At 40.8% G+C, this 25,899-nt stretch overlaps 1 protein-coding gene across 3 annotated transcripts in view; it reads right to left on the bottom strand.

Annotated features, from left to right (window-relative positions):
* The window catches only part of CACNA2D3 (calcium voltage-gated channel auxiliary subunit alpha2delta 3), an 857,676-nt gene that overhangs the window by 157,516 nt on the left and 674,261 nt on the right, over positions 1-25,899 (bottom strand). For all 3 annotated transcript variants that reach the window (XM_045832366.1, XM_045832367.1, XM_045832368.1), the window contains 6 exons: positions 22,443-22,488; positions 22,191-22,288; positions 19,917-20,010; positions 16,675-16,770; positions 11,741-11,862; positions 9,099-9,179 (listed from right to left, as the gene is read on the bottom strand). In XM_045832366.1, coding sequence (XP_045688322.1) covers positions 9,099-9,179; positions 11,741-11,862; positions 16,675-16,770; positions 19,917-20,010; positions 22,191-22,288; positions 22,443-22,488 — 537 coding nt within the window. The remainder of the gene's footprint in view (positions 1-9,098; positions 9,180-11,740; positions 11,863-16,674; positions 16,771-19,916; positions 20,011-22,190; positions 22,289-22,442; positions 22,489-25,899) is intronic.

The following is a 25,899-nucleotide window of genomic DNA, read 5'->3' as shown; positions in this document are numbered from 1 at the left end:
AATAACAAAAATAATTTTGGTTTAAAACCTGAATATATCGGCAAAAAATCTGGAAAATGGAAGAAGGCTTGTAAAGTAAAGGCATATAATATGATCATGCCCTACATTTTCAAAGAGATTTGTATACTCCCATATGCCTGAGCCTGGTCACATGTAATATGGCCTCAAATTAGGAATGACATTCAGATGTTAATCCCGACCTCATGCAGATCTTTCACCCAGATTAGAACCAGGAGTTCCTGGTGAGTATAAAATTTGGGAAGCTGTGGGAATAAAAAGCCTTTGATCAACACTGTCCATTTCCCAGCATGAACTGACCAAAGTTTTTTCTATGAACAAGAAAGTCTACAGACTGACTGACAAATCATTTATGCTCCTGATGCAATTGCTCATGCCCATCCCTTCCTTCCAGGGAGCAGAAAGGCACACTAGTTCATTTATACTTTGCTGGCCTTCCACTTAGGATGAGTCATATATACTATGATCTTAACCAAGATCAAAATCCCAACAAGGTCACTAGGGGATTTGCCTGTATATAAGCACTTAAATAAACCCCAAAATCTCTCATGAGCCATGTTAAGGAAAAAAAAATCCCAGAAACTGTTTTCCACCAAAGCATGTGAGGGCATGTCCAATGTTCTACCAAGTATTATGCTGATTACACTGTTCAGAGGTTTATAAACTAGAGCAAAGATTAAGTAAATCACTGTCTTGACTGACAGTGAGAACAGGTATTTTTAGAAAGCTTAGTATCTTAGATTGGGATTTCTGTGTAACCACACATAGAAAAGCATCAGGCACAACTGATGGACACCACCTCATATATGAAGCTCTGTCTTCAACATCAACTTATATAGCCTCTGACTTAAACATCCACTTCACTTCTATAAGAGAAAAAGATGGTGAAAGAAGTGAACAAGTCAGCATTTTATGCTTTTTTCTAATGGACTGTGATATATTTTCATCTAAAGCAGGAGTTGGCAAACTTTTTATATAAGGGGCTGGGTGCTATGTATTTTTGGCTTTGTAGTCAACACAGTCTCTATCCAACTACCCAGCTCTGCTCCTTTTAGCAGGAGGTATCTATAGACAATATAGGCATGCCTTTGTATTTCAATAAAATGTTATTTACAAAAATAACTGGAAGATATCTGACAAAGTACTTATATCCAGAATATACAAAAAAAACCTCTTACCACTCAACAATAAAATGACAAATAAGGTAATTTAAATATATGCCAAAGGTCTGAATATACATTTCTCCAATAAAGATATGCAAGTGGCCAAAAAGCATATGAAAAGATGCTCAATATAATTAGTCTTTAGGTAAGTGCAAATCACTTTACACCCACAAGAATGGCTAAAATGAAAAAGACAGACATTAACAAGTGTTGATGAAGATGTGGAAATATTGGATCCATCAGGCACTGCTGGTGGGATTGTAAAATAGTGTAGCTACTTTGGAAAACAGCTTGGCATTTTGTCCAAATATCAAACACAGAATTATGTGACCCATCAATTCTACTCCTGGGTCTTTACCCAAGAGAAATGAAAATGTATCCACATAAAACTTGTACCTAAATGTTCACATGAACATCATTAATAACAGCTAACAAGTAGGAACAACCCAGATGTCTATCAACTGCTAAATGGATAAATAAAATTCTGCATATACATACAATAGAATATCATTTGGCAATTAAAACAGTATTGACACATGTTACAACATGGATGGTCCTTGAAAACAGTAAGCTAAGTGAAAGAAACTAATCACAAAAGACAACATACTGTGGTTTCACACATACTGTGATTCATTTATCTGCAATGTCCAGAATCAGCAAACTCATAGAGACAGAAAGTAGAATGAATGGTGGTTTCCTGGGGCTGGGATGAGAAGTGGTATATTAAGAATGAGAGTGTGTGTACGAGTGATTCTTTTTGGAGTGTTGAAATTGTTCTAAAATTAGATAATGGTCATGGTTACACAGTCTTGTCAGTATACTAAATCCCAATGAACTATACACTTTAAATGAGTAAATCTTATAGTATATGACATATATCTCAACAAAACTATAAATAAACAAAACATGATAAAATAGGTGGCAGCCTAGAATTACAGATTCCCATAGCTGTATTTTGTCAACTCCTGTTTTAAGGTATAGGTGCATGAAAATGGGAGCTTCCAAGTCATACTATGAAATGTATCAAGATACTATAATGACATTCCCTATGCACATATTCACAGAGAACAGTACGTAGCAATAGGCAGTGGCTAGTGAGTGGTGGTGGATATAACAAAGTCATTCTTAACAATATAACAACATCAATAATAATTTACTATAATAATAATAACCATTGCTGGGTCCTCAACTGTGAACATTTACCAAGTACTTTATATGTACAAATGTACAAATCTTTATTATATATATGTGTGTGTGTGTGTGTGTGTGTGTGTGTGTGTGTGTATAAATGGTCATTATATATCTCAACAGGAACCAAAGGGGCCCCCTAAAGCTAGATTGAATCTGAGTGAAAGAAATATTCTACTATTGGTTAATAATAAAACAAATATCAATCTTTAAAACTAGGCTGTTAGAAATCCAAAGCACCAATCAACCTCATTTTACAAACTTGAAAACTCAGGCCCAGAACAAGAGGGGACAATGGTCCTGTGTTCACTCTGATGTCCTGGGTTCACATTGGCTTTAATATTCAAACCTCACCATGACCTCAAAAAGAGGGATCTTAACTTGCCCATAGAGAATATATAAGCCAGGTATGAGGACCTGTTACCCTAAAATTCTGCTGATGAATTTTAGGGGAGGATGTGCTGGGGCTTTGACTCAGGTTTATAAAAAGATGGTGACTCTTGGGAGTGAGTGTCCTGCGGAGTTAGCACAGAGGATCCAGTTTCTCAAAACTCTGGGCTATTTTTATTCCTGGAGTAGCAATCCTCACCATGCCCGTCACTGGCCACCATGGTATGTGGAGCAGCTGATCTAAGTGGTCAACTCTAACTGAAATTCTGCTGCAGACTATAATACATACAGCATGACTGGTAGCCATATCACTAATCCATGTCTCTAAAGGTTGCTGTTGTCACTCCTACTGGCTTAGACCTCCTTTTGCCACTGCATTGCATCCATTTGTCAGCTTAAAAAAACAAATGCCAAACGCATAAAAAGCCCCATGTCACAACTGACATTTAGAGCAAAAATTTGCCTTTGGTTTTCCACCTACCCTGGTTGTTTGCCAACCTGACCATCAGTCGTGCTTTTAAATCCTAGTAAATAGACCCCAAACCTGAAAGACTCATTTGTGTCTCAGAGTAGCCACCTGGAACATATACACAACATATATGAGGGATCTTGTTCAAGATTCTTGGAGAAGTCTGTTTCCTTTGTCTGGAATGCTCTTCCCATAGATTTTTGCATAACGGCTGCATCTCATCACTCAGGACTCTGCTTACGTCACCTCCTTACAGATGCCTTCTTTGAACCCCCACCCGTAATCTGGAGAGGCACCAGTGCCACCACACACCCATACACAGGTATGTATGAACATGGGCATGCATACTGCCTTTGCCACTGCTGACCACACTTCATCTCTTTATCCTGATCTACGTGTATTTTCTATAGAGCATTTACTATTACTGGAAGCTCCCTTTCTCTCCCTTCCTCCATGCAGGTGATGCTTGTCTATATCTCTCACACAAATGAAAGCTTCCATTGGTAGCACTTGTTCTCGCTCAGCATTCTCAGGGAGTGTGGCAGCATTGGGGTGGAATGGTTCTTCATGGGGCAGCTGTCACCTCAGCCCCTGGTGATGGGATGCCAATAGTACCCCCCCCCCATTCCACAAAGTTCTCTGGGGTGCTTGTTCACAGCTGTGTCCCCATCACTAGGTACACAGTAGGTGTTAGATGTGTATTTATTGAATGGTTTAGTTAAAAATGAAGAAATGAAACAAGATCTTTCTGTAAATGAGCATATAAGGGAAAACACGGAATATGAAAGCACCAAGAGTTGGAGCTTCCTGCCAGTTTACACAGCATTTCTCAGTCGCACACCTACTGACACTTTGAACCAGGTAATTCTGCCTTGTAGGATGTTTAGCAGCATTCCTGACCTCTACCCACTAGATGCCAGTGGCACACTTCCCTACCAAATGTGAGAAAAATGTTTCTAGATGGTGTCAAATATCTCCTTGAGGAGGGGTGGGGAATTGCCCCTGGTTGAGAACTACTGGTTTAATCAATAAGTATTAATTTCTGCCAAAACAAAAAGAGTCCTTTTGTGAAGATCTAGCAATGCAGAGGTTTATCCATGCAGACTGGACACATGATCCTGACATACTATTTAACTCACATATACCAAATATGTAAATCCCACCAATGAAATAGTGTCAAGCTGAATGTTTGCCTAAAGCACTTGCCAATATTACTCATCCAATACTAATGAAGAGTCAATATTGAATAGTACAAGCAGTTTAAAAACACGTAGCTGACAATAGCTAATGGTCAAGGATGTTAATCAATCTCTTTCCTAATTATCTAGGTAAAAATGTAATCTTTTGTCCTATCACCAAGCATTTCTCTTTATCATGCTGCCTGGAATTATACAAATGACACTCATAGCTGCACTTTCAAATTTCCTCCTTTGAATGAATTAATGTATCTAATGCGGTCTGTATTCTTTGCAAAGGAACAGATTGGCAGATCAGAGCTCCCCACTCCATCTGCCCCCAAATTTGCTAAAATTCATCAAATTTTACATTTAAACAGATAAAATGTTGACATGTAAATTATACCTCAACAAATCTGTTTTTTAAATTTTCTGTAAAAAGCTAATGCCTCTAATATCTATAATCTCTTTCTGCTGCTGCTGAGACCAGTTATTCCAAGCATCATGTTTTATGCTTGGATCTCAGACAAGACATCTGCTAATGCAGAGGTAACTACTGGGTTTATGTGTTTGCCATTGGGATGGGACACTAAACAGTTTTCATTCCTTAAAATACCCAAGTTGGTCTGTTACTATATGTTACTCACATATTATTATAGTGAGGATTGGCGTTTTAGCTGCTGAGTATCTCCCTTAGCATCTTAGTCAAGCACTGTACCCCCACTGTCTGGAGAGTAGGTTTCACAAGCTTACATACCTACACATGACAGGTGACCATAAACCCCATCTTCCTTGAGCCATTTTCTCAATGTTTTAGACAAATTTACCACATGTCAGCCCTTATACCATGCATAACAAGATGACTGGGACAGTCCTTATCTCTGGAGAGTTTACAATTTATTTAAGAAATCAAACTAGAATAATTTTGGGAGAGATAAAGCAAATGCAAATAATTTGGAATTTGTAGTTTATTATTTTTAAAATAATAAATCTGAACTTAACAAAAATTGAGATTGGGCATTTTGTATTTGTCAGAAGGAAGGTCTAGAGGGAGAATAGGATGGTCAGACAAACACTCCATGAAAAGGAAGAAGTTCCCTGCATGGTTACACCTTCCAACTTGTGTCTGTTCCTCCCCACTGTTCATTCCTCTTTTTCTGTAGGTCATTCCTGTCCAAGTAGAGAGGAAGCAGAGCCTGTGACTATTAGTCACCATGGCCCGGTCTCTCCATTGAGAGTAAATGGAGAATTAATGCCATTATCTGTACAATTTATGAAACTCAAGTCAGAATAACTATGTAAGGGCAGAACAGGTTTCTATAAGTTTAATTCAATTTATAGAATTCCTATCAAGGATTGATCCACTATGTTTCAGGTACTCCATTGGGTTATGCTGTGAGGGACATAAGATAAATAGATCAAAGTCTTTGACCTCTAGGACCTTCTAGATAATTGGTTAGCTTTTCAATTCACTTGCCTTGTATAGACATGGCTTAAAAATAACTTACTGAATACACTGCAGTCTCTGGGGCAAGGAAGGGTATGTCATTTATAGACCCTGGTTATTATTTATTTATATCTAGAGTATCTGGTAAAAGCAAGAGATGAGAAAATTTTCATTGAATAAATGAGGGAATCAATAAATATGCTGCCAATGTAGCGATAAAAATAGGTTATCCCAAATCCTCACATTTTTATACATCTTCATATACAGGTATTCTCTTGTTCAGTTTCTCATTTTATCCTCAAGTCAACCCAGAGTAAGGTGATAGAGGTAATGATATCAGTCTGATTTTAGACTGATCGTCAGAGATCTAACACCCCACATTTAGTAATTTAGAGAGTGAGTGACAAATCTATGTGGACCTTACAGTCCAAGGTTTGTGTTTCCAACAACAACAATGGAAAAATAGATTAGGGGTGTGATACACACAGAAGGTCCCAGGGCTGGAAAGACTTGGGATGTCAAAGACAAAGTTCTACCTCTTCTCCCTTTTCAGTGGGAAAGCAATAAAAAAAAATCAGTATACCAGTGGCAGCTGGAGAGTTGGCAGGTTCCTCAAGAGAAGGACTGTAAGCAATGTCATAGGCTGAGAAGATGGATGGGGCCCATTTATGCACTGGGGCTGACACATAAATGGAGTCCTGCCCAGTTTGACTGCCCTTTCTTCAAAGATGTCATTGACAGATGAGTATCTAAATGTTTTTGTTTAAAATTGAAAACAAGAAAAAAAAGTAAGAAGAGAATAAAACAAAAACAAAACACGAATCTCTTTCTACTCCAAACAGATACATGTAGCCAAGGAACATGAGAATACCAGATCGGGCCTGGGAGCCATGCTGGCCTTTCAAAGTCGTCCTTGACAATTATTTGCAAAATTGTACACCTTTCTTTTCAGATAAATTTCAATTTAACACAAGGATTTCATTGAAACCCCAAATGACTGCCAGTTGGCTGGACCCCATCTGCTATTGTAGGCATACTGGTGGGGGACAAGCCTGCTCACATATTCCGTGTTCACCTGCCAAAAACAGGCTTCTTCCCCAATTAAAATGGCCTTTTTTATTTTAGAGTGGTAAACAATGTCTACTTAATTTGAGGAAAATACACAGAAGAAAGTTAGGGAACCTAATCACACAGTGACATGATGGGTGAGTCAGAATCAATGAAACTTGGGGGAAGTGCTGAAGCAGCCACTCTCCTTCTGAAGACAGAAAGGTCCTCCTGAGGTCATTGCCATCATGGTGCTGCATCTGTGGCAGCCTTCAAGATCAAACTGAGCAAATGTGTTTTATCTTATGCCTACCAAACACACTGAGAAAAGAAAGGTTAATAATTGCCCAGTTTAAAAGTTAAGAACTCCGTTCCTCAGATAACCTTGCTTCTTTATCTTGTTCTGTAATTATTTTTTGAAAATGAGGATCAGTTGACACTTACTGAGCAGCAATAAATAAGGGGATGTGTCTTCTATCCATTCAAGGTGGTCTCTGGCCAGCCATATAACTCAACGGTAGACCAGCAAACCCTTTGGAAAAGTCATGTTATCCTCCAGACTGGATGCATAGTACCTCAGCTGAGTCCATGTTTCACCCTTACTCAGCCAAATACACATTTATCATGTATGAGATGCTTAGAAACATCTGGGCATAGTTTAATGAACTTGGACAGAAGTGGCTTGGAAGGGCACAGTCATCTTAGGGTCAACACAGAGCATCTTTTGGGATGACTGAATGAGAAACCCAAGGAGAAGGTTTTAAAAAATAAATTTCAAACAGAGAGACAGACAGTGTTGGTCAGGTCATGTCACTGACTGGTGCTACGTGAGGCACCAGGTGCAAAAAGATAACATGCCTCAGAACTAGCTGGCTGGGCAGCCTGGAGGTTAGCAAGTCTGACCTCTTTTAAGCACAAATAAATGTTGCTAAGTTAAAATTATGATCCTGTCTCCTAGTTTTGTCAAGAAACATGAGATACTAAGTGACAAAATTTGAAGATAGCAGCCATGAATCCTTAGAGTCCTTATCTCCTGGCTGATTAGTTACAGGTCTGCCTAGTTTAAGATGAGTGCCAGGTCAGATACATAAGACTGTCTTACTTGGTATACCCAATTAACCCATATATTTATGGGGACAGTTATGAGGAACTGTCCCCAAATCTTTCAATACCAGTTAATATAATTAGGACACATAAGCTTAAATCAGAAATAAAGTGGGAAAAAAACCCTGGTGTTTCCTAGCCAAAGAATAACCACTTCAAACCTGTCTGCTCTATTTGCATTCCTTCCCACAAACATTCGAAAAGACACAGAAGTTGATATTCAAATCCACCCTCTAGTACAACTTGTTGAGGGAGGCTGCTCCAAAACAAAAATCACTCCTTTTGGTAAATCTAGATAATATCAGGATGGAGCTTGGAAAGTCTTACCCAACCATTAACCAATGGTTTCAAGAATTATTTATCAGAAATAGATGATGTGCCAAACATGCTTTTAAGCTTCATTTTTCCTAGCAGCTGTCCTCCAAGGAGGGCTTGTGGCAGTTTCTGGCCCTTTAGGCCAAGTACACCAGTGAAAGTTCCCAGCCAGCCACAGATATCTACTGACACTCCTGAGAGCCAGAGAAATGGGAAAAGCCAGAAACAGGTTTTATTTTTTTTTCTTTTTCTTCTTCTCCTTTTTTTTTCCCGACAGTTCAAGACTCTCAACTGCAAAATGTTTTGGCTTTCTCAAACCCAGCACCTGCAGATACATTTAACTCTAATTCCTCAGGGGGATTAGGGTGATGAAAATCTCAGGCTCACTGGAGAAGGGCACATTTCGGCTTATATTTGCCTAAAACAAGCCCACAATCTCCTTGTAATGCTCAGTGTGATCCTAATGATGTCAGAGTATGATATCTGGCGCTTACTTTAAATGAGCATGCTACCTTTTGCCGGGAAAGTCTCCTCTGCACACCAACGTTTCTTACTGGCTCAGAGTTTAGGAATAGAAGTCCTGGGAAAGATTTCTGTTTTCCTATCAAATACAACCAGCTGTCAGAGCTTTGGATTGGAGGAGATGACACCAAGATAAAAAGGGAGTAATTTAAATTTTTCTCCTTTGAAAACAAACTTTCTAGTATGTAGAAATAGTTGGCTGGCCAGATAAGTGGATGCCTTGCTTATTTTATATTCATTGATTGAAATCCACTGTTTACCTGCCACCACGGGAGATTTCCGTTCATCCAGGAGCTGAATGGAGGTACTTGCTGTCACCACATTGCTTTTGTTGACTATTCCTATAAGAAGAAAAAACAAAATGGAGATAAGTCTAGAGCACATGTTAAGAGAGTAATCATATTGACTCCCAGTCACCAGTGCTACAGATGGTGCTGGGGCTCGCTTCCCAGAACCCGCAGCTGGCCGCTGTCAGCACAGGTGCTGGGTAGCCTTCCTCCCCACTGAAGGATCTATACCCGGAGTCATGGCCACCTACACTGGGGGATGTTCAGCCTCTTTCCATCAAAAGTACTAACCACCATGGAGAGAGCACATTTTTTTTCTAATTTGTGGTTACTAATTGCAGTATTTAGTTGTGTCAGTAATCATATTTATATTGCCTTTCTAAATATAGCCATGGAGAGCTGCATGAGATAAAGTTTTGAAATTATTTTTCAAGAAGTTGAGAACTTTAGATCTGATTTGTTAGTTAAAACTTTACTGAATTATAAATTTCTAATTGTAAATCCTGCTTTTTCTTAGCAAACCATTCTAAACAGAAATAGAATTGGAATGCAATTCTTACTCCTTTTAACATGCTAACAGTAAGGCATTAGTGTTAAGAGATTTTTAATTATTAACAATGGTTCCAATAGTCATGAATTAAAAGATGCTGAGTACAAATTCCCAGCCAGTTCCTGCCTTATAAAAGATGTTCAATGAATGTAAGTTAAACAGAATTTAGAAGCAGAAAAAGGCAGACATGAATTTGAATGCTCTTATGACCAAAACAATTAAGAATTTCTCCTGGCCTAGGTCTGAGCATTAATGAAAACCAGCTTGTTTTCCAGTGTGTATAGGTATTCAACACAGAGTCACAAAAACGAGAGAGAGCTCTGCTACAGCACTGGTGATTTTTAACATTTTCCCCTGAATCTAAAAGAGCCATGAAATCTTCTAAGATATTATGTCATCCATAACTTTACCATGAAAAAGGTAGATTCTTTTCATTACATGATTTCATTGAAAGTTAAATGAAAACACCACTTGCCAAAAGCCAATTAGGCAACAGCCTTAATCAGAATTCATTTTTTTCCAGACATAATTCTTTGTAGGAAAAACGGTGAATAATAACCAAGAAAACTGAAACGACAGGCCACCCAACACATGCACACACACTCACACACACAGCACTTTTGGGGGTGCTCACATCTCCCACAGCTTCTTTCAGTCCAGTTTCGGGCAAAAGTTACTCTGTCACAAAGAATAACTTAGTGACTCCAGATCTATTAAGCTAAGTTCTATTTTTTTTCTTTAGCAGACTATGAAAAAGAAAGTATTAGGTGACTACATGATAGAAGACATTATTGGTAGGTTTGCAGCAGAATGAGAAGGTCTGCAGTCTTATTTGATATATGCAGCAATGAAGTATGTACAAATAACAGAAAGAAAGAGCTCTAGTCTGGAAATTGATGTTTGAAAACATACATGTGTATGGGCGTGGGCACATATAGGCCTGTCAGTGAAGGAGCACAGGCTCCAAGAGTCTCAGATCAAATGGAAACCTAATGATAATCTTATTGAAAATCTCACCCAGCAGGGGAATGTCTATAGTAACATTTCACCTTTTCTTAAATATCTTCATTAATGAGGGACCTTCTTTATAATGAGTCCATTCAACTAATTATTAGACAACTCTCATCATCATGTCTTATGCAGATTTCAAAAGAACCTTTTCTGAAGGTGTTTTCATTCATGGCAATGAAATGAAGGGGCTTTGATGCTGAGCATTCAAGAGCCTCCATTAGGGTTGACTTGAGAATGCTTGTATGAGGTTAATGCAAAGGGCCCTGATATAAAACATAAGTTCAGACTGAACTGTCTGGAGCAATCCAAGTTCACAGAGCTGGATCTTATTCATCTCTGACGTTTCCATGATGCACAGAGCCTGACACAGAATGAACACTGACAATATTGGATGCATGAGACAAGAAAAAGCCAAGGACAATTGGAAAGCATTTCTGGTCTGGCGTGCTGCTACAGCTGGGGTTAGAATAAGACAGTGTGCTATTCTTTTCTGGAAGGGGCTGACCTTATTTTTTTATATAATATCACAAAATCTTAAGACTGGAAAAATCATTGGCTACATGCCCCCCCATTGGTCACTGCAGCCTTCTGTCAGGAGAGCACAGGCTATACAAACTCTTAGTCCTTACTCTTGCATGTTGATTTAAATCAGTTCCGTGCTGATGGGGAGCTGTGGGCCTCCAAAGTGATGTGACTTGCTGAAGGTTTTGGCAAAGGATGTTATGCCTGCCTGAACTTTCTTTAAATAGGGCCATGACAGCATTAAAAAATCTTCTGAGAAGTTTGTATTTAAATTCCACATTGTACAGAATAATGGTCCTGCTTTTGAAATGCTCATTGCAAAACCTGGCTAAGCAAGAAGAGCTTCATTTAATTTGGGGTTGTTACACTTACACAACAGGTCACTGGTTCAGGACTGGGCTGATATTCAGCACTGGCTCTCAAGCCTGACTTGGGCTCCCCTTAGCATTCAGCAGATCCCTCATACTCTGCAGGAAATGCCCCAGCCAGCAGGACCTGATGACAGAGCCCTGCTTCCAACAAGGACACCCACCTGTGCTGAAGGGGATGGAGTAGACGAAGCTCCCTGGAATCTGCTCAGCAGCTCTTCGGTACCAGAGAGGGAAATGGTCTGCATTAAAAATGTTCTCCTTGTCTCCAGCTTTCAGGAAGTCCCTTGAAATGGAAAGGAATACGAAGGCACAGCACCTCTCAGGCAAGGAAAAGCCAGACCCAGGTGCATCCCAACAAACAGCCTTTGTCAGAGAAAAACAGTGTTTGCCTTTAGAACCCCAACCTGTCTTTCTCAGAGGGCCTGTGCAACTAGATGTACCTATGATGATTCAGAAATATCTTGCAGAGCCCTAGCAATCAAAACCTCAGTGGGTGAAATTATTTTTCCTAGATTATCTAGTGAACTAACAAAGCCTCAAGAAATCATATCAGAAGACCAAAGGGCAGTCAGAAAACTTTGTCTTGCCTTAAAATCCACCACATGGACACAGTTCGTCCTCAGGAGGACCTACTTTTTAAGGAGATCTCACTCTTCCTAGAAAAAGTGTAAAGGAGGTAAAGTGGGCCCATGTGGGGACCTTTGCTCCCTTCTTCCCTCCTCCCTGCTCTCCAGCCAAACAGGACTGCTGCTGGTCCCTCTGTCAGTCCCACACCATCCCTGCCTATGGGGGAGCGTCTCTCTGGAAGGCTACGTGCACTCTCCCTCCTTCCTGTCAAAGTCTTACTCATTTCAAGGTGTGCCTCAAATACCACCTATCGCACAAACCCACAAAGTCCCATACGTATGTCTGCCCCACACTGGGGCCCACAGCCTCAGTCCTTCATACACAGTCTTCCTTTCCCTCAGCTTTATCTACACAATTGTCATCCCTCCACCCCACGCCTCCCAAGATCTCTGAGAAAAGGAGCTTTGTTCACATTTTTCTATCCTTCCACAGCCCTAAATGTACTGAAGTGCCAATGAGAGTTTCTTGCTTGAGTTATCAATTGAGTCACATTTACTCTCTAGCACCTGAGTGCTTGGTCTTGGCTGATAGGGTCCAACTCAGGGGAGGAAATAACTGTCTGGTTAGTCCACACTCTGCAAAGATCATTCAGGAAGGGAGGCCAATCAGGGGACAAAGTGTATGCAGGGAAAAGGCCACTGGTTGAACCAGAAATGGCACCATTTTCGATCCAGCCATTTGCAGCACTGAGTTAGATCATCCGACCATGGAGAGAAATACTCAGATATTCTCTATTGTCTCATCACAGTCGAATTTATGTGCTAAATTGTAACTCATTGGTTATTAGAAACTACTTGAGTTTGGCATCCAGTTTAGGAAAGCATTTTATAACTTTAGGGTATGGCCAACCTGTGATCCCTTGATCTCTTCCAAAGATGCAGGACTCACTCCTTCGACACAGAGCCCATGCTGTCAGGAGCCACCCTCAGAGTTCCTAACACTGAACTGTGCCTCTCTGTAACTTATGCCAGCACATCCTGATTCCTCCCTAAGGGCAGAGACCTTATTTTTCTTGACATTCCCACATCCTACCATTCATTAGATGCTTTGTATATGCTTAATGATCACAGAATATGCCAAATCTCACCCAGATAAGAACATCTCAAGCAGTAAAGACAATTTGCTACATCTTTTCCAAATAACAGTTCTTAATTCTTTCAAATCCCTCATAAGTATGGACATCTTTCTGTGTAAGGGCTCTGTTTGGTTAACATCCCTATGAACTTTTGGGCTACTGGACCTGCACATAGTTGACCAAAAATGGTCTGGCCTTGCTGCTTCCATTTGCTTATTGATTCTCACCAACAGGATAATGGTCCAGAAATTAAAATCTTATTTTTTAAGCTGGAAAAAGCACTCTGCTCTTATTCAGAAGGCCAGCTTTGAAGCCATGAGCAAGACTGAAAATGCACAGAGACCCCTGGGCTCTATAGAATGATGGGTGTGGGGAGTTCCTGGGCCGGCAGCACAGACAGCTCCTCTTGGCTCTGCTGTACTGCACTAGGTCATTTCCTGACTCTAAAATCATAAGGCTTCACAAAAATTGAAATGTGAGATTTTTCATTTTTCTTTGGGCATGAGGGTCTTCATAAGCCTCCTTGGAGAAGCATGGGAAGAAGATAGTTGCCAAGCCCTGAGTGGAATGAACAGCTGCTTCTACACTCAGCCACGGGCATGGACATAACATGTTCTCTTATGTCACTTCTGGTCATTGGGAATATTCACATAACCACTGGAGCTAGGTGCCCTTGACATGCAGGTGCTATAGCGGGCCCTTCTGTAGTCACTCAGACTGTATGATGGAGAAATTCAGGCTTTGGGGATGACAGGCAATAGGTCTAGAACACTGCACCTCTGGGTGTCTGGTGCCTGCTGGGTAGAACCAGACCATGCTGGAGGCCAGGGCAGCACTCCGGAGCCCGCAGTGCTCTGCTGTGCATGTGAGAGGGTCTGGTTGACAGGAAACCTTGGGAGGCATGACAACTACAAAGTAGTGATTCAGAAGGAGGCAGAAAGGAGAGGCCTGATTCCACAGAATCTCTGAAAACACTCTTCAGGAAGATAAACACTTCTGGGTGAGGTAAAAGCCTTCTGCTGTGTTGTAGGGGCTGTTGTGGTATTGTTTAAAATTTGTCTAGGTGTCAGGAAGAGCTGAATGACCTTGAGTGAGTTACTTGAGTCAGTTACTGAGTCTCATCTACAAAATGAGAATAGTAATATCCTTACAGGATACCATCAGATCACGCAGCACTTCAAGTCAGAGGGCTTTGTAAACTGAAAGTGGCTCAAACAAATATATGGGATTCTTAAAGCCCAGGAGTTTCTTTCATTCTCTTTGGGTCAAATGGAAATTGTAAAGTGCTCATATCTGAAAGTTAGGACTGTGGGGGAAGGAGAGCAGTAACTACAGTGTGGAGGCTGGCATCACTGGATGCTGTGCATGCTACCTGTGACCCAAGAGGCCACATTCAGAACATACTGTTAATACAGAGGATGATGACAGGTTATGGAGGCCATGAACTATAATGGAAACACTTCCAAGAGCAGGCAGTGGGGATAGGTGGTGGAACTCCAGTATAGGAGGCTGATATAGTAAAAGTTACCTCTGGGATGGGAACATTGTATTTAGTACTCTCCCCAAAACTTTTACCTCTTTCTTGTATGCCCTTAAAAAACAGAAATTCTGAAAGCTTTCTAGCCCCAGGTAATAGAGTGTATCCAATTAATTGGGTCTCAGTGAATACCATTTGATTGGAGGAGGTAGGCAGGTCTAAGACCCTAAGACAATAGAATTCAAGGTGCCTCTATATGAATCAATGATACATGTTTTTCCCTAGACAAATGAATTATTTCATCCATTTAGATATCTAATGAGTGCTCACTCTGAGTCACTGTAATATCACAAAGACTAGAACTCATAGTTGTATATGAGTTTCTAGCTTCTGAAAGCAGTTTCATATCTATGAGTTTTTGGTCCTCACAGTAACTCAGGGAGATCATCACCCCATTTTTCAGATGTGCAGAGTGAAGGCAATGAGTGAGACAAGCCAGGTGCATATCTCAGCAACCCAAGCATCATGTGGTTGTCTTTCAACTGCCAAGACAGCACAGATAACAGGCTAGCAAGATGCCATGTTCTGTGGTTGTTATTTTCTTGTTTGATTGCTTTGATATCAAAACAAGCAACAGCCTTCGTCTTTGAGCACTAGACAATCTATCCTTGTGTCTCCCGTTGCCTCTCTGGATCCTAAAGGGAGAAGGTGACATGTATCTCAATGCTTCTATTTCTTTCTAGAACTTGCCCTCTGGAAAAATAACTGTTCAAGGGTAAAGGCTAAATGAGGGCTTGAAAAAATAAAGTCACAACTATAGCCAGCTTCCTGAATGACAAATATGAGATGCTGAGAAAGAGAGTCCTTGAAGAGGAATTAAAATCAAGTCCACAGAACATCTAAAAATCTATTGACCTGCCAGACACCAGATTTGGATTTATGAGATTGTCTAGTGGTGTCAGGGCCTCATCTAACAGAGGCAAGAGCACTGCTGAACTGAGCTGGATGGAAAAGAACCCCTGCTGGGTCACTAACTCTTAGTTATTCACCATCAGGTACCCCAAAGGTCACTGTGTGTGAGGTTCTCCAGTAACCTCTGAACCCCCACATATATACTTTACAGACTTTGTGATTCTCAGATGCCATTTGTTCCTGGCTTAATAAGGTCTTTTGCGTCATAGAAAAGAAACTGAGAACTTATGAACAGGCTCAGAAAAGACTTCCCAGGTTTACACCAGCTCTGGACAAACACCAATGTGAAGAGTTAAGGCCCTGTGGCTCTCTGAAGACACAGGGACTGAGCAGTGGTTTTAGGCCATCTGGGTCCTGGATTTGGCAATGCTCTGCACACTGTCCTTCTGTATCTCTTTGGAAGTATAATGAGACATTGTCCAACCAAGTGACACCATACTGCTCATTCCTGGGTGTGGGCTCTGCAGGCCCTCAGGCTCCATGCAGAGGCACAGAGGTTTATCAAAATGTAAACAAACAAATAAACAGCAGACTCAAAATACTGATTCTTGGACAGGCAGGAATTCCTCAGCAGAGCTGTGGACCAGCTGAACTCCCTGAAGCCATGTGTCAAGGGATGAGCCATCCTCCTTCTGGCTGCCTACCCCTCCAGCAGCCTCACAATTTCCAGAGTTCTGAAATGACTCACCAGGGTGGGAGTGGACTCCAGGACAGTGGACAGAAGCCAACAAGCCTGAAGAACAAAGCATTGTGGAAGGGCTAATGGGCAGGTGAACACACATGCTGGGACCCCATGATAGAACAGAGAACAGAAATGTCAACAGGCCTGGGGTGGCCTGAATTTTGTTTCTACCAGTGGTGGAATTGAGAAATGAAATAAGTGTCCCTTTGAACTCCCCATCTCAGGATCTCCATGGGCCCCCTGGAGTACCCCTCCTACTTACTGATTGGTGAGCTGCTCAGCCCCAACAAACAGGTTGATTCTTGAGAGGCCTGTGCGAGTGCCAAGGAAAGCTGCCTCCACACCCTTGTCAGAATTTCTGAAACACAGCAGCAGATATCAGGGGGGTTCTTCCAGACTATGAGCAGATAATGGCTTTTGCATTTTAAGACTAATGGAATCTTTTATGGAGTAGCAGTTTTGAAACTTGAAATTTAAAAAGGGATTATAGAAACACACACATACACCCCAAGCACAGAATGCAAACTATCACTTATAAAAGTTTTCATCCTAATTCTTGTAAGAAAATCTAAGAACGCTATGATAACAAAAACATCATGAGAAACTGCACCCCCAAAGCTAAATAAGCACACTTTTATCTCAAGTTTCTGGGTACAAGTCAGAGAGAGCAGGCTGAGAATGGGAACAACTTTAAGGAGAGGAAGCAAATCCTGAAAGTGAGCTTTTTTGCACTGATGCTACAATGTCTGCTTTTGTATTTGAGACCATTTGTGGAATCCATCATTAGCAAAAACAAGCAACTGAAATCAGATTTCAACAGATTGAGTAAAATCTGCAGCATCCTCCAGTCTGGAAATGTCTAAGACTTGAATGCAACACCATTTGGGGGCACCAGTGTGCAACTTCTACCAGAGCATAGGCTTCACCAACCCCAGGGAGGTGAGTCAAGATATGGCCTCTTCCTATAGTCCAGAAGATGCTATTCACAGGCGCCTATGGCCTTATCAAGCAAAGTCACTTGCAAATTCACTGAAGAGTTTTTTTTTTCAACTTTTGAGGTTATTTTATGTTTAAACATGTTCTTTAGGAAATTTGCAATGCATATTTCTTTTTAAAAAATCAAATGGTTTTCTCAATGAATACATAATTTTATTTTCAATAAAAGTATGAAGAGAAACTGATGTTGAGTTTGCTTCCCTGCCCAGGGTGCTAGTAACGATTTGATTTGAAGCATTATCCATGCCATCTGCAATATAAGATCATTCGGGTACTTGATCTTTATGGTAGTCAAAATGGTCAATATTACTTCTAAATATTTAGGGGTGAATAAAAACCAACATTATGCATTTGTTCCTGTTTGTAGCCAATACCGAATTGAAAAGCCAGGCTGCCCAATCAGTTACAGATGTGGACTACAAAGCAAGCTACCATTTTGGAAATCTTTAGCATGTGTGAGGAGTGAACCAGCAAACTTTGCACAAGATTTTAGGTTTCATGAAAGCCTAAAAGAAACATTTCCACATTGACCAGACAATGCAATCATAGGAAAGTCTTTGACTCTTTCCCAGCATGCCAGGGAATAAGATCCATGTAGGTAAACATTCCCAAAATATGGCAAATCTAACGAGAATGGTAGTCTCTCTTCGGAGCTTCAGGCTCATGTGTTAAATTGCTTCCTCACATGTCTACTTAGGAGAATTAGACTCATTTTAATCTTAAAATGACTGGTGTGACTCAGTGGGTTGCGCACTGCCCCACAAATCAAAAGGTGACCAGTTCAATTCCCAGTCGAGGCACGTGCCTGGCTTGTGGGCCAAGTCCCCCATTGGGGGCATGTGAGAGGCAACTGATCTATGATTCTCCTATACATCAATGTTTCTCTCCCTCTCTTTCTCCCTCCCTTCCCCTTTCTCTAGAAATAAATTTAAAAAATCTTTTAAAAATATGTCTGGAAAAGAACTTTGGCAAAGTTGAGTTCCAAACCTGCTCTATGCTGTTTCCCATCCTTGGAAACGATACCAAGTTATTCATGTTGATAATCTGAGAATGATCCTTGACAGTTCAGCCACTCTTCCCTCACAGGGCAAGCCCATCATCAAGTCCTGGGGGTCTTACTTCTGAAGTATGCCACGTGGGCATCTCTCCTCTCTGTTTCTACTACCACTATCCTGTCTAAGTGGCAAACCCCTGGGAATGCCTCCAGTATTTTTCTTACCCCATTACAATCCAATCTCCACACAGCAGTAGAAGGATCTTTAAAAATACAAATCTAATCATGTCCTTCTTAAAAATCTTAAAATGTCCTTATTAAAACCCTTCAGTGATTTTCCAATACTCTTGAGTATAAAGTTCAAAATCTTTAACTTGATTCCCAAGGTCCTGAACTGCCTGTTCCCTGTGCAGCCTCATCTCCCGATACGTTCCAATCTAACCTCTGTTGGCCTTCTTTAAATTCCTCAAATGTGTGAAGTGCTCTCTTACCTCAGGGCCTTTGCATATGCTGTTCTAGTTCCCTGAAATGCTCCCCAGCCCTTGAACTAGTTCCAGCTCAGAAAAGTCTTCTCTGTCTTCCACCTCCACTCTAGGTCTTATTACCATCTGCATGCCCTTATTTGCCTTCAACACGGTTATCAAAATTCTTAATAATATTGTGTACCATTTGCCACAGGTACTACAATGGTAAGGACCATGTTTAATTGAGTTACCTCATTTTACTAACACCTAGCCCCACCCATGGCATATAACAAACATGTGATCAATATTTGATGAATGGATGAATGGAAATGAGAGCAGATGGACAAGACAGAAGAGAATATACAAAACTAAAGATAAAAGAAGGAAATAAATTAATAGAGGGCAGAAAAGAAATGAGAACTGGATAGTGTGTGATGTGAAGGTGTCAGAAAAATAAATGATTTTCTTATTATTTTAAATCTTTAAGAGCTTACCTAAAATAGTAGTAAATGTAATAATAATAATTAATTAATTAATAGTACTAATAAGCTGCTGAAGCAGTTCTGACCCTTGTCTTTGGCAACAACTGCCTTGCTGGTCTCCAGCCCCGGGCATCCTCCACTTTGGAAATGAAACCACAGGGTTTTATCTGACACCATAACGAAACAGAGCTCTCTCCTCCCCATCCTACTCATAAGCTGGCCTGGATCCCAAGTTCCCCCAGACTGTGAAGCAGAGGCAGCCATGGCAGGACAGGAAGCAAAATGCTCCTTCCACCCCACCCCCAAGCCTATTCGAAGTGTCACCCTACCTCAGCACACCAAATTTCGTGTAATGTTAAAACTCAAACAAATTATATGTCAAACCCAGTAGCTTGCCATCCAAGCCCCAGCCGCTAATCTGTTCTAGCTCTTGTGGTTTGGAGCTTTGGGGAAAATTAAAGAACTTTAACACCAGGCTCCTAAAACAGTTTAGTTCTTAAACTATAACCATATTTTGGACTGTTTGTGGGGAAATGGCCATGAAAGGGGGACACGTGCAACCACTTACTCAGATTTGTTGAGGGCAAGGCTGGTCCAATAGGCTTCAATGGGAGCACTCACCACGGCATCGAAAAGGACTTCCTGTATCAGTTCTTTGTCACCTGTTGGGAGGGACAGACTTGAAAAGATGGCTTTGGCTAGGCCCCAAAGCCAGGCATATGAGGCATTCACTGGGCTCATTTTGCAGTATCTGCAGGTTACTTTCTCACACAGTGTGTTGCTTTCTATATTAACCTCCCATTAGCCAAAAATATGAAACAGTCTGCTGCCTGATACACCAGCAATCCAGGAGCCCCCTAAGTGTTTGGATGAGACAATAGTAAATGGAGAGTCTTGGATATCTCACACTTGTTTTCTGTTCCCTCTCCCCATCTAGTAGTTCATGCTATAGACCTCATGCCAGAGCTGTGATTTGGAGACCAGAAGGCAACAGTTCTTGGGAAGTTTGCACTTCTCATTCCATTTCTGTTCTCTGTCAAAACCTGTGATTCTTCAGGGCCCTGATTTCAGTCCATTGTAAAAAGCGAAAGGGATATGATAACCTCATAACCCCTAGGACTCTTTGTTTTGTGATTTTTCCCATTAATTCTTTTTAATTTTGGAATGGGAAATAAGATTCTTTGAAAAGGAACTCTTGGCAGAGTTCTGTGGAAGAGGCTAAAGAACCCAGAGGATGTCACAAGTCTAGCAGAGGCATCCTAGAGTCCTCCCTCACCCCACAATGGGGGGCAACTAATTATCACACATAGTGGGTCAGTCTCTCCTAGGATGGGGGCCAAGAACACCGTGGAACTTTGTTATAAAGGCAAAACAATGAAAATAACTCATCCCCTGCAAAAAAAAAAAAAAGAGGATACACTGAGAAATATAAGTAGTCATGCAGTGAAATACTATTATGTATAGTAATTCAAAAAAATGAATTAGAGCTAAATGATCACACAATTATAATAAGTATAAGTGAAAACACAAGTTGTAGGATAAATGTATATAGTATACCATATATATAAATTTTATAGGAAATATATTTTAATATGGAAAATGTTACATATTTTTAAGGATACCTATATACAGGATGGGGCAAAAGTAGGTTTATAATTGTGAGTATGTGAAACATTTATTCCTATGTCACTATTTTTAATTGTTGTATTATTTTCCATATGAGCAACTATAAACCTACTTTTGCCCCACCCAGCACATAGTAACAGTATAAAATGTATGGGAATGGTGAACAAATACAGGGTAGCAATAGGACAGGGCTAGAGCACCAAGGGGCTTCAACATGATCTGTAATGTTTCATTCTTTGAAAATGTACATGAAGCAAGTATGGCAAAATGTTAAGACTTGGTAAAACTGGATGGTAAATATAAATGGTTTTTAAATATAATTTCTATACTTCTAAAAATGTCAATAAAAAGTCAAAGTAAATTTAAAAAATTGGGCTCATATGATTACCATCTGATCCTTTCTCTACCAGAGCATATCCCCAAAAGTTAATCCATTTCACGAAGATGTGTTTTAGGGGCTGGATAACCTCTTATCTCTCACAGGGGTGCTGTGGCTATTCTCTAAGATAACATATATAAAGAATACTTCACATCACTGAATAAGTGATATCTGTTAGTGGTAGGTAGGGGCAGGTGCCATGCTGACCTTTGATCAGTCTCCCTCTGTCCAATCTTTAGCTACTGCAGCTAATGTATACTAGTTCAAGGTCAGATCTTGTACTCAGTGAGTCCCCCGGCCTTGCTGCTGCTCTCCCTGCTGCTCCCTGTGCATGAGTCACCTGCTATTTCTGACTCACTGAGCACCATCAGAGGGCTCTTGGTGGGAGGAGAGGGGTAGATCATGCTCCACAGGAGGCAACATGTCATGGTGGTGATCCTACCTTGAAGAGAACCAGGAGACCTAGATTATGGCCTTGAGTGAGACTAGTCCTATTTCTAGCCCTGGTTTATCATTTGCAAAATAAGGGAGTTGGATGAGCAGATATAACCAGTTCCTCCCCAGTTGTAAATTTTCATCTTACTCAGATATTTGCATAAGTGATTTGATAGGGGGACAAATCCAGTATAAAGGGTTACTATGGCATTGGGGATTCTTCATGACTTTCCATAACCCACATTTTTTCTCTTGTTCCTACAGGATGCAGGCATTTGGCTGGAATTAATGTGACTGATAGTCTCTGCCAAGGCAAAGCTTCCGTAGAAAACTGAGTTATGGTTTTGAGTTCACTCCCAACCACCACATGCACCCACAACATACATTTAGAAGCACACTCACATTGGAGCAGAGGTTCTTTGCCTTTGAGGTAGAGCTTAATTGCTTCTAACTGAGACAGGTGACGGTGCTCTGGGTGTAGGTCAGTGTTGCAGTAGGACCTAAGAACATGACATGGCATAAAACAAGCATGTAAATATTTACAGCATCATCTTCCTTTGCCTTTGAACCAGGAGAATGGAGTGAGGGAGTATGACAACCTCAAACCAAAGATGGCACCCAATGCTAAAACTGATGAAGGACTTTGATTCTTACCATTCATCTGCCAGGGACACATCAGGGTGTTCTAAGTCATGCAGGCCTAGAGGTCAAGGAAAAATGAATGAGTAAGTGCCATCTTTGTTGGGCACTGACCCTCCTTATCCTCTCATGAACTTCAAATATTCTGGGGCAGGGCCATGGGTGGTAAGGGTAGACATCAACCAAAAGATATCTGCCTGGGAAAAGGGACTCTAAACAAAGGAAACACACCCTTTTCTGAGCAGAACTCTGTCCCCACTCCACTCACTGAGCCACCACCGTCCGTGACTGTGTATCCCAGGAAAGCCCTAACACCTTGCAGAGAAGTGATACACCAGCGTATTGTGGGAGAGAAGCTCAGCATAATGGTGGAAACACTGCTCTTGGGAAGCCCATGAAGCCTGAGTTGGGGGATGGGCTAGGCCACTAACTCCTGTGTGACACAAGCAGGTTACTTTACTTTTCTAAATGTCAGTCTCTTCATGTGCAAAGCAGGAATAACAATAGTAGTGTCTAACTGATGGGCAGTTGTGAGGGTGAAATTATATGTTGAATGATATGAAATTGCCAATACTCAATTGCTTTGATCAGCCAAAATTGCTAGTTATTACAGAATCCTAAGTAAAAATGAGTCATCAGTCTGGAAAGGTAGCTAAGTGAACAGGGGCTAGCAGAGAATTTGGGAGTTTTTATAGAATGCTCTGGACCATCCCTGTTACGTGGAATCACTCTCTTTCCTTGTGTCTTCATGTGACTTCATTTCAATGGGTGATCAGCAGACATATAGTTCTGAATGATGACCTCAGGGACTCCAATGATGCTTATAGCTTGTTCTGGGATGTCAAAATTTCTCAAATGACCAACAGTGTCTTATTGCACACAGGATTTCAATTTTCTCCTCAAGTACCAATGTGTAAAATACAGAAAAATACTAGATTTATCATCACACACTCCTGTTTGATTTTATAGGAAGTAAAGGATAAATTAGATAGAATATCATCATATATTTCCAAGTGACCATATCCTGGCTCTAACACCTACTGGTTGAATGATCTTGGGAATGCCACTTAAACTGCTTGAGTTATATCAGCCAGAAGACACAGGTAAAAATGCCTAACACATAGACTCCATGAGAGGATTAAATGGGATGGTGATCAGTCCCTAGGACAACCCATGTATCCACCTGCCCTTCTTTCTTCACTCCCTCCCTCCTTCCTTCCCTATCATATATTCACTGAGCAAAGTACTAGTCTAAGACCTGAGAATGTAGCAGTGAGCAAAACAAAAATCACTTCCCTCATAGTATTTACTTTCTAGTGGCAGAAAAAAGATAAGTAAATAACTAAAATACATAGGTTATCTGTTAATCATGAGGACTATGAAGAAAAAGAGAGAATATAACAAGGGTAGGGAGTGCCAAGAGATGTGAAGGGTTGAGAAAGAAATTTTTGATTTTAACTATGGAAGTCAGAGAAGTCTTCACTGAGAGAAATGCTTTACAGCAAAGTCCTGGAGGAGGTGAGGGAGAAAGCCATGCAGATAACAGGGCAGAGAGTGGTCATGGCAGAAGGAAGTGTAGTGCAAGGGCCCTCATGTGGGATCTTACCTTTCTGGAACATTGGGTTAATGATGTCAAGTCTATCTGTTTTTCTAGTTTTTGTTCTCATCAACTTTGATCCACCAAGCCCTCTCTGGATATATTTCATAGGTCTTACAGATGAGACCCTCAAAAAAAGATCTTTTTGAATGCTTCCTCTATGAGTTTCTAGGGCACCAAAGACATTTAATTGTTCCCTAATTCTCCTACCTCTTATTTTGATCCTCCTGACAAAAATCACACCTACTGATGATTGATAATGCTGACAATAATTCCATACGCTCTAACTGATTGAACAACTACTGTGTATAACAGATATTAAAGATATAGATAAAGTGTCATAGAGATTCACAAGAGTGATTTCAGCAAGTAGAACTGCAGCCCATGACTTCAACCTCAGTAGTGGCTCCTCACACCTGGAGCAAAGTCTATCTGTTCACCATAATTGTAATATCTGGCTGGCACTTACAAAGCACATTGAAAATACTTACATTATGTGAGGCAGCATTCCCTATGGAAGATCCTACAGAACTGTGGTTGTCTTTCCCAAGACAACCTTCCTTCTCCAAGAAGGGAACAAAACAATCATGTGTTGGCCATCTCTGATGACAAGACCCTCTCCTAGTTAGCCTAAAGGGAAGCAGCTTTCTCAGGCTCAGTTACTCAGCAAAGTTGGCAGGGCTGTAAGCCCTCTTATTCATAGAGGATCAACAAAGAGAGGAAGGTCTTATCTCCTTTGTGTGGATAACCAGACACTCTCCCTCTTCCTGAGGATTCAAACTAATTTCTTGCACTGTGGTTGTAGTTAGCTCTGAAATTCTCTTTGTGACCTCTCAGCCTAACAGCTTTAGAGCATACAGAGAGAAGGTAGTAACTAAAGAAATGATCCAAAAGACAATGCAAAACAACTTGCTAGCCCATGTACTAAGGGTTGATTAAGGGAATGGATATTTGAGAGGCAAATAATTGATCAATAATCTCTCCTTCTATTGTTCTGATCATAGGCTATTTCCTAAGCTTAACCTTAGGTGGCTTAGACCTATATTTTCTGATTTCACAGTCAGTAATATTCATGGAGTCAGAAGATTCTAGAATTTACAAAAATGGTCTTGAAGTATTCTCATCCTGATGAGCATCTTGCCCAAGTCACAGAGTTGCCTGTTTTCTCTTGCATGTCTCTGAGAAGAGGCCACACAGTTGATTAAAACTGCAGTGGGCACTCTGCATTCTGCTCAGGTCACAGTGACCTCCTTCACTCCCCTTCCTATTCCTTAAGATCACACAAGTGCTTGAGAGACAAAAAGCAACACCTATGAAACAATGCACAACAATCGGTGGTAAACCAGAAGACCATTTATGAAGACTGGCATCTTAGGGACAACCAATCTCATTCTTCATTCTCAGCCACATCTGAGCCACAGGGTGGTCCATCTTCTGGAAATTCACTGTATTCATTTGTAACCAGTTCTGACAAATTAAAACCTGACTTGTAATTGACCTTCCTGCTCTTAGCCATACTCACCAGGGACACCGAGAAAGAGCACCAGGGTGTCTAGTCCACCTCCTTCTTTGCAGAGATGCAGAATTTAATAGCCAGATTGGGCAAGGGATGTACTCAAGGCCACTTTAGGCATGAAGCCCTTCAGAAACCAGCCCCATCTCTCCCTGTGAGCTGCTGACACTGAGAAAGGAAACTTCTCTCAGCTGCTGGGTTTTTGGGAGAGTAAAAGGGCAGTAAGGGTTGTAATAACAACATTAAAGTATTAAAGAGCTGTAACAACTGTTACATTTACTAGGAGTTTATAGTGCTTTACTAAGACAAGAGGATCTGGGAATCTCAAGGTACAACTTACTCCTTCTGACCCATGTAACTCA

This window comes from Phyllostomus hastatus, unplaced genomic scaffold (assembly GCF_019186645.2).
Source record: "Phyllostomus hastatus isolate PE091 unplaced genomic scaffold, TTU_PhHast_1.1 phas_contig_16, whole genome shotgun sequence".
NCBI lineage: Eukaryota > Metazoa > Chordata > Mammalia > Chiroptera > Phyllostomidae > Phyllostomus > Phyllostomus hastatus.
Note: the sequence above shows the minus strand (reverse complement) of the source record. Positions and strands in the feature narration are given on the sequence as shown.